Raw genomic sequence first — 10,000 nt, 5'->3', positions numbered from 1 at the left:
TTCTGAACCTGGACTATAAAAAGTACACGGTATATATATATGTATATACCGAATATAAAAAGTTCTTTTTCTAGTCGACATCGTACAAGAGTTAAAGCTTCGATTATCAATATTTACTAATCACTGAATTTACTTACAGTTGTATCCTGATTATATATATATATATATATATATATATATATATATATATATATATATATATGTATGTATATATGTATAAATATATATATATATTATTTATTTATTTGTATATACAAACACACACACACACACACACACACACACACACACACACACACACACACACACACACATATATATATATATATATATATATATATATATATATATATATATATATATATATATATTATATATAGATGTGTGTGTGTGTATAATAAGAGGCCCCATCAGCGAGAGGGGCGTAACCCACAAAAATGGCGGTTTGTAGATAGGATATTAAAGAATCTGTGGTAGTGTCAGCCAAGGGAAAAGAGACATTCCTGATGGGTTAATTTAGGCGTCCACACGGCGAGACTAACTATTGAATTAAATTTACCAGTGAATTAGTTTTTTTTTTTATTAATGTTGATTTTTCATTTTAAAGTATGTATTTTATTTCATAAAGAAAAAAATGACATGAAAAAAATGTCTGAATCCTGGGTTTATTTTTCACATATTTTTTTTTTTCATTCATTTACTTTATGAAATTGAAGATTTGATTATAAATACTAATTTTACGTTTTTTTTTCTAATATATATATATATATATATATATATATTTTTTATAAATGACATGGTATGACAGAACTAGCTTAGACCTTTATTTTGATGCATAAAAATAATACATGCAACCGCATTGCAGTAAGTTATTAACTTTGAATGCGATTTACTCAAAAGTAAGATTTTGGGGTTAACCCCCTCTCGCATCATTATCATCAAGGGGGCTGACGCCGACGGGGGCGCATATGTGGATCCCTCATGGCTAGACGCCAGGCAGGGAGGTTTGGTCGATCAGCCCAAGCCACGACTTCCTAGGTCGTCCCACAGGCCTCCTCCATCCAGGGTTGTCTCGAACAGAGACGACCTGATGGGCAGGATTCTCGCATAAGGGGCCTCATAAAAGGACTATAACCAATTCAGAAGTTGGTATATTGTGGCCAAAAGGAGTTTTAGACTGCCGATGGGTGGATACATTTGATAAATCATGAAAGTCCAACATTACCAGAGAAGGATTACATGTATAACATCATGAAGAATTCATGTTCTAACATGAATCACGACCCCACCCCCCTCCCACCACCACCACCAACACACACACACACACACACATACAGTTGACGCCCCTGGTTACCAATGAATACATATTTTATCACCTGACGATAGGTTTCATTAAAGTTTCCTTATTCTGTGTTTCTTTGCTTTTTTACAGGAGAGTATATGGCAGCATCCTTTGCAGCGTCATTCGGAATACCATCAAGTGCTTCATTATGGCAAACCTGGGTGTGGGTGCTGCTGAGTCTGTTGATATTAATGACAGCATTTACTGTAGTGACTGCACTGGTTTTGTACTTAAAGCTGAAAATGTCAGATAGTTTTTCATTTCGCTACTTTAAGGTAATTTATATTGTATTTTAAATAGTTTTCAAGATATGAAAAGATACACAAGTACTGTAAATGCAATACTCACACGTTAGATGACTAGTATCTTTGAAAGAAAAATCATTCACTCACCGATTTCATTTTTGCAACTATAATTACAAAACGTTTTTTTTTCCTACAGAAAAAACCTACAGGAGTCCCTTCGGTAATTACAACAGTACATAGACAAGAGAACCCAGAGGCAGCAGAAGCGGGTGGATCTGAAGGTGGACTCCGAGCTCCCCGAGTGACTGTTGGTGTGGTATCTTCCCGAGCTCCATCTCCCGGAGTCGAGGTCGACGAAAATACGTTTGATTATATAAATCGAGCTTTTACACATGATTCTGATCATGAAACTCCACACTGATACTAAACAATAGTGCAGTGTGACATTTCAGTGTCGAGAACGTGTTGCAGAACATAAATTATACTACCATTCTTCGGATCATGTGCCCTGACAAAACAATATACAAACAAATAATCAACACATACACACGCGCGCATACACACACACACGCACACACACACACACACACACACACACACACACACACACACACACACACACACACACACACACACACACACACACACACACACACTCACACACACACACACACACACACACACGCATCCCGTTGCTTCTTCGTGAACACTAGCCAGACCTCGGCCTCTGGTCATCTGTTGTACTCTTTGTACTAATAAAGAGTCAAGTCGTAAAACTCTTTCAGTGCCCAATCAGTCTAGTATTGAGTCTCTACACCAGTGCTCAGTGTTTGTGTTTGCGTCTATGTGTGTGTGTGTGTGTGTGTGTGTGTGTGTGTGTGTGTGTGTGTGTGTGTGTGTGTGTTTGCGTGTGTGTGTGTGTGCGTGTGTGTGTGCGTGTGTGTGTGTGTGTGTGTGTGTGTGTGTGTGTGTGTGTGTGTGTGTGTGTGTGTGTCGGCTTTTATTGTATCATTTCCTAAACCCTTAACGCTTTGATACTTTATCCATTGCGTGCCCATTATTGGAACCTGATGAAACATCCTTTCGGTTTTATCTTGATACATCTAGTTATACGCCGACCAGCCAATTAGAAACCGATATTTTTTAAATATATTTCACGCAGTCTCAGATGGGGATTTATATTTTCATTAATTACGAATCGCATTGTAAGTTTCTTGATACAACTTTCTTTTGAAAATGTGCATAAAATGTTTCTGTCTTTTTGTCAGTACATCAAATACAGGTTCACTCGCTATGGGTAAAATCTGGTCAGTCATGACAGTTGTTGGAACATGGGGGAGGAATTTCCAAGGTATCCAAATCACATGATGTGGTATTAACTTAGATGGGATGAATGTCTTCAAAATAATTCTGTACCTCTATTTATAACCTTACAGGCTCAAAAATATCACATCGATTTGTTGATGCAATTCAACCAATAAAACAAGTAAGTGCCTCTGATCATTGGAATGGTTTATTTGGCCGATTCGGACACGGAGCACACTCGCGGTGGATACAAGAAGCAAAACCTTATGCAACTTCCACTTTTCATATGAAGAACAATGTATTTTATAAGATTTTTCTTTTCTTTTTGACAGTTTCCGAGAAAAGCATCTGAAAGTTTCCACAACATTTCGAAACAAAGAATAGCGTGTATAAACCATGTACATTGCAGAGTAGCCTGGTACTTTTTGCATTTTATTCGTAATAAAAAAATCATACCTGCATATTAAGTACTTAAATGGTACTCATTTGATTGTTTTTATCTATCTATCTATATCTATACATATACATATATATGCCTGTGTGTGTATATAATATATATATATATACATATATATATATATTATATATATATATATATATATATATATATATATATATATATATATATATATATATATATAAGTGTGTGCGTGTGTGTGTGTGTGTGTGTTTACACACATGTATATTCATATATGCGTATGTATATATAATGTGAGTGGGTGGGTTCGTGTGTGCGTTTGCGTATGCATATACATATGTGTGTGTGTCAGAGATAATTCCATGCAGCCACCGTTTCCACCAATGCAAGAGTTCAAATCCCACCGATGACACCTCTGTTGCATTCGAGAATCTAAACCGAGCCGATGTTAATACATGTATAATTTTAAATACCACTGACGAGACCAGTACTGTACTCCATTTTTTTCATACGTAAATTATTAAAATATATTTTACTAAATTACTGTTGCCAATATGTTGGGAAAATTTCCAAAATAACAGAGCACAATTCTTTCAACATGACCTTGAAACCTAAACTTTATTACATCGTCTGTAGTGTTACCATCACCTGGGGTTTTGTTTTTTAAGGAAACCATGAAAAAACCCAATTTTAACTTGCCAAGTTTTAATTTAGATAGAATGACTTAAACGGTCTTTATAATGCTCATGGGTGGATTGAATTCATTCCTCTGTTGAGTGTATGCCAAATAAACAATGGGTAGAGAAACATTTTAACCTATACCATTTTATTCTATAAAATAATGAATAGGTGACACATCTTAACGATAAACATTATCAAGAAAAACAAGGAATGCTCTCTTAAACTTATGTTTAAGATTACCTTTATATTTACACCCTCCCTTTGCCTACTTATTATTAATCAATAATAATTATGATGAACAGGATAAAGACAAACGTGATGGGGTCGAAACACTCACGCTTCATTCCCCAGGTATCTTTCCGTCATTTACTTGAGCATTAAGTAATCGATCCCTCCATCTTTTCTCGATTTAATTTGCCTTTCTTACACTTTACTCTGGTCTGTTCTTTTCGCAGTTTATTACTTGGCCCAATAGAAATTGTATCTCGACTAATTCCGTTAAGGCGCTGTCACACTAGCACTTTTTCCGTCATTTTTTTTGTCAATTCTATTTAACATAAATACAAATATTCTTGAATATAGCTCTTGATTTGACTATGCTTGGCTGAAAAAGTTGACGGAAAGGTTTTCAGACGGAAACGATCATTATCGTCTGACTGGAGAATCGACAATTCGCTCAAAAATTGACAAAATTTCAGAAAATTGTCAAAAAATTGACGGAAAAAGTGCTAGTGTGACAGCACCTTTACTGTATCCATGGCTTAGAGAAAAATAAACAAAATCTAGGCATTGGGGCTAGTGAATAATGTGTTGTTTTCCCCACAAATTTACAGCAATCTCTTTCTGTATTTGAGGCTAAGTCAAGACTCGCCTTAATTATACACATGTTCAATACACATGGATCCCATAATCATGTTAATTTACTTATCAAACATTACAACCTATTTTTAATACCCAGCACTTCAGTGAAAGTCGTCTGAAAATGAAAGGAGAAGGGGGGAGGGGGGATTTAGAAGTAGGAACGTAAGGAGTGGGAGAAAGAAATACTGTGGGAAACTTACATGTGGGGCAGCCCTTTAATATACACTAAATGAGCCACCACATTTGACACTGGCGTAATTCCCCAGAGCGGTTTGGACGACCATGACCAGGCTGGACACTAAGGACAGGCGGTTATGGAGCGACAGTGTATTGCAAGGTGGCTAAGATGGGGTAGTTGAGGTCGGATAAGGTAGGAAATTTACGGCGGACTCTATGGGGAATAGGGTATCGTTGTACTGATACTGTATCACAATCAATGAGGTATGTGAGCAAATCGGTCCCACAGTCTGATTACTTCTTGTCTGAAACAGGGTAATGTGCCTGGGAGAAGTGAGGTTGGGCAGGAATAGGTTTGTTAGTGAAGTCGGGTAGAGTAGATAATGCTTGAGTTTGGGACTCGAAAGTAACTGACAAGGCTACGGAAGGGAACTTTGCCTACTTGTTCTTGGAGGATTGTTCTGGAAGAGTGTTACCAGAATAAGGAGCTGTAAGTGGGATCCAAAAAAACGATCCTACTTGGTTGGGCTGAAAAGAATACTCGAAAATTTTGTAGACGTGGAAGTAGCAGAAGGACGAAGAAGACGGGAGAAAGAAAGAGTCGTGTTAACTGAGGTTGTACTGCAGGGAGATGCACAGTAAGGGAAGAGGGGGTAGAAAATGAAGTCTGTGAAGGATGAGGAGATGGAGAGGGAGATGCTGGGAGAGAGGAGGTCATGTTTTCTGAAGATTAGGTAATTACATGGATGGCAGGGACAGGGGTCATGGAGCCGGGAAAGTTAGCATTACCTTTGAGGGGCAAAAAACAGCTAAACAGCCAAAGAGGAGAATACTCTGTCCATGGCGCCAAGACACCGGTCAGGACTGATACAGCGCTAGCCTTTTATCATTTCAGCACTACTCATTTTTTTTAAGGAGTGGAGAAGTGGGATTGGAAAATAGAAGGAAAATGGATGGGGGAGAAGTTGACAGCAAAATTAATTCAGTCGAGGGCTGAGGCCCAAGACAGGGAATACCAACACTGCCTCAGTCTTCACCCCTAACCCCCCCCCCCCCTGCAGGACAATAACTTGTATGGGATGGGGGGGGGTCTGAAATAATTTTCATTTTATAATTCTAATCCCTCTTGTCATGGCGATGCACGCGAATGACCCTTTGTGATGCCTATAAGTTATGGCTTGGATGAGCATGCCACATGTCTGACACGTGGTCTAGTACTGAATTCTGTTTTTGTTCATGAGTCTCTTTTGTGAAGCAAATGTGTCAGAGGAGTTTCTACAAAGAAAATTAGGTATTATTGGAAATGCAACCCACACCTAAATTAATGAATCTGAGCTCACCAAGCAGTAAAACACATCATTCTATGATTCTGTTCTATATCATTTTCTCCGCGAATTGATAATAACGGTATCACAGAGGGTATAAAATCCACAATTTCCAGGAACCGCAATAACCTTACGCCTCCAGCGCCGCGGCAAAATAACGGATAAACTTGTTAAGAGCGACGGAAAATCGGACGGCTTTGTAGCAAATGACGTATGCGAGGGAAAACAAATGATCCAATTAGATTCGTGCGTGAAAGTGACGTGAACATGGACACTCAATAAAACCAATCAAATATCGAATAGATCACGTGACAATAGAAGCTGGGCCGAGGAGAAGGCTTTTGAAATTCAAATCAGTTCCGCCATGGCTAGAAAGTGTGTAGGTTGTGAGAATAATTATTTTGATTTCATCGCGAAATATCACCGAAATAACGAAGCAAGCTTACTAAATCTACGAGATCACGGTATACTTCCAGTGGAAGAACATTGCTCGCACTGTAAGGCACCATGTCATTACAGAAAAGACAGATGCCAGTGGGTTTGTGGTGCATGACAAAGGGTCCCAGAAACAAAAAGAAATCAGTGTAACTTTACTGTAAGTGATCGCAATTCTAGAGTTAATGCTTAAGGTAAGATGAGGTTAAAACTGTTCTTGGGTCTGGCCTCTCTCCTGCCGGAACATATGAGATAAAGATTTTGTAGACCAGGCGGGGGTGTGGGTGGCGGAAGCCCCCCCTGAAAGGAGGTTTAAAGGGCCGGAGGCCCCTGCACAACCCGGAAATGTGTTAATATATTATGCTTGCTAGTGCGTTACTGATATTCCTCGAAATTAACCGCCAAATTCCGTGATATGTAACATGACCACCCCAACTATCGGCACCGATATAGTAGTAATGCTTCGAGAAGGAAATAAATGCTACATTCGTTCGAAACATAACGAAAGTTATTGGAAAATTATTCAATTCATCCAAAAAATTGGTGAGGGGTTACTTTTCCAAATTTACCGAAAATTAGTAGTAGTGGTAATAATAATAATGATAACAACAATAATAATAACGAAATTAATAACCAAATTGGACTTTGATGAGACAATTCTGGAAGCGAGTGAAACCGGAGCGAGCACTGGGGGCCAAAGAGCAAATATTCTCAACTTTCTTGAACTCGTCTAAGGCCCTGTTCAGACGAGCGATTTTAGTGGCCCGACTGCTAGAAGCGCGACTATTGCACACGGCGTTTATATTGGCCCGACACGTCTCTCGACCACTAACGTATTTTTTTTCTCTCTCTCTTCGGTCGCTGATCATATACAGCTGGTAATGGATGTAGAAGAGGTGGTATATGCATGGGTTTTATATCGTCGTTTGCAGCAGCGGAAGAGGAGACTGACGTTCATCCTATCTTAAATGACAGACTTACCCATGGAATGTTTTTCACATTGTGTCCAAAGTTACAAGAACTTAACTACCCATGTTCCTCCGAGTGCTGAACAGTCGAGCGACTCTGAGGAAAATCTCTTAGTCGCGCCACAGGCCACGTGTGTGCGCTCCTATTCACTTCCATTTACCTAGCAGTCGCGCCACTAAAGTCGCTCGTCTGAACAGGGTCTAATTCATTCTACTTGTGTCAGTCTTTACCAGCAGTGCTTAAATGACTGTGAAGAAATTGCTAAATATCACTCCCTCCCTTTCATCTGAGTAGAATATGGTTGGATCCGGTTTGCAGTTCTATGCTAATTTGTGTCATATATTCTCAACTTTCTGTATCACTAGATAGGTTTAGCATTTTTTCCTTCCAATTGCGTTTTCTGTTGTATTTACTCTACTTACCTAGAAAACGCTCTCACCTCCCTCTCTTCTCTACTTTCCTCTCTTCGATTTCTCTTCCTCTTTTACTTTCTTTCTCACGTTCGCAAGCGTGCTCACCCTCGCACTTCCTTCTGTCTTATGCGGTTATTTCTGACTACTTATCTTCAATCATTGTATTTGTAATTGTATCAACAATACGTTCTGGCATTAATCTGTGATCTTTAGTGGTTTCATCTGATTGTATCTGTTTTCTCACTATGGTTGTATTTGTGAATATCACATCATCAGAATAATGCACTTGGCTAATAATCTGCTTACCTAGTAAAAAGGTAAGTCATCAATATCTGTTAGTATTCTAATTCAGATATTTGTAAATTTGTTTTCAAATTCTGTAATGATGAATATTGATAGCAAAAGCATCTTTTTCAAAGCTGCCCTTTACATTACAGAGAAACTGATTTTGAATGAAAGCACAAAGGAGTATTTCAGAAATATTGTTACTGAGGTTATTTTTGAATAGATTAAGGGTGAAAAATACAATATAATAAGTTAACAAAGTAACATTGCATCATACATAATGTATAGAGGCTATAAACAACTAAATGTCAATTGTACAGATGCAAAATGCAGTGAACATAATTGATATAATTCATCAAATATCTCATTCATACTACAAACAGAAATAAACATTTTCAAACTACTTTGCGCCAATTTTCACGGGCATTACAAATGTCTTAACTAATGAAAAGTTGTCCAAGTATATATGTATAAACTATTAATGACCAAAGATATTACTTGAAAATTGACTTAAGTAATGCAAGTTGTGAACTAAAACTGTAAATTCTTAAAGGATTGTCATTGAATATGTAAATTATAAGCAAATCTTATGTACAGGAACCAACAACTTGTAATAATATCAGACCATAAGTTAGTACTTTAATATCAAAACCATCCCTCCCCTATACATCTTCAGAATAAAACATTTTCCATGCTCCAGAAAAAGAAATGTATGAGATTCTAAATTAAATATTTCAAAAAGCTTTTTTAAGATGCTTGCTTTGAAACAGAAAAACACATTACCATGCCTCTGTACTGAAAATATAACATTCACAAGAAATAAAGGATTCAATATTACCAAAAAGGCTTGTTATAAAGTAGAAGGACCAGATCGTATCACTATATTCCTATATTCCCAAATCGAAATAATTATTTGCTTTTCTCAAGGCTTGAGTATACTTGTCACTAATTACTCTGAATGTCTCATTTGCTGCTTGTGATTCATCTTTTGAACTTTTCCATGATGCTATTTGTTTCCTTTCACTCCTACATTTTTCACTGAACCACTTTTGGTCCTATGTTTCAATCTTATAATCTGTCACATTATATGAATGTTACAAAATTCTGAGTTGTGCACATCTTTATGTAAAACTGTTTTCTACTTTTGTTCTTAGTGAGTATTCTAATGTTCCACAATGTTTGTTTCTTTAATTTTATCTCACCAAATGGATTTCCTGGAAAAGGCAATAACTTCATAATTATACTTTATTTGTCTCCTTCCCTGTTGTATTTGACTACATTTTGATTAAAAAAAAATACTGTTTCTCTGTAATTTTTTTACACTCCAGGTCCAAACTCTTGTTCTAGATGAAAGTGCAGTCAAAATACCATTGCAAGAATTCCTTTTGAACTGATTCCCATAATTTATAGTAGCTCCTTTAAATACATAAACATTTTTTTAGGTAACTTTCTTGTACTGTGGTAAAGAAATGTACGCATTTAATTATTTTATGTCTGTATATTATGGCTTAGTATTTTACATATATAATGCCTTAAAAAAGTTA

At 37.1% G+C, this 10,000-nt stretch overlaps 1 protein-coding gene across 1 annotated transcript in view; it reads left to right on the top strand.

Annotated features, from left to right (window-relative positions):
- Window positions 1-2,363, top strand: part of LOC113815856 (uncharacterized) — a 9,546-nt gene extending 7,183 nt beyond the window's left edge. The window contains exons 5-6 of the mRNA XM_070125366.1: window positions 1,433-1,617; window positions 1,784-2,363. Of these exons, the coding sequence (XP_069981467.1) occupies window positions 1,433-1,617; window positions 1,784-2,008 (410 nt within the window). The 3' untranslated portion in view covers window positions 2,009-2,363. The remainder of the gene's footprint in view (window positions 1-1,432; window positions 1,618-1,783) is intronic.
- The last annotated feature ends 7,637 nt before the right edge of the window (window positions 2,364-10,000 follow it).

The sequence above is a fragment of the Penaeus vannamei genome, chromosome 9 (assembly GCF_042767895.1).
Source record: "Penaeus vannamei isolate JL-2024 chromosome 9, ASM4276789v1, whole genome shotgun sequence".
Lineage (NCBI taxonomy): Eukaryota > Metazoa > Arthropoda > Malacostraca > Decapoda > Penaeidae > Penaeus > Penaeus vannamei.
Note: the sequence above shows the minus strand (reverse complement) of the source record. Positions and strands in the feature narration are given on the sequence as shown.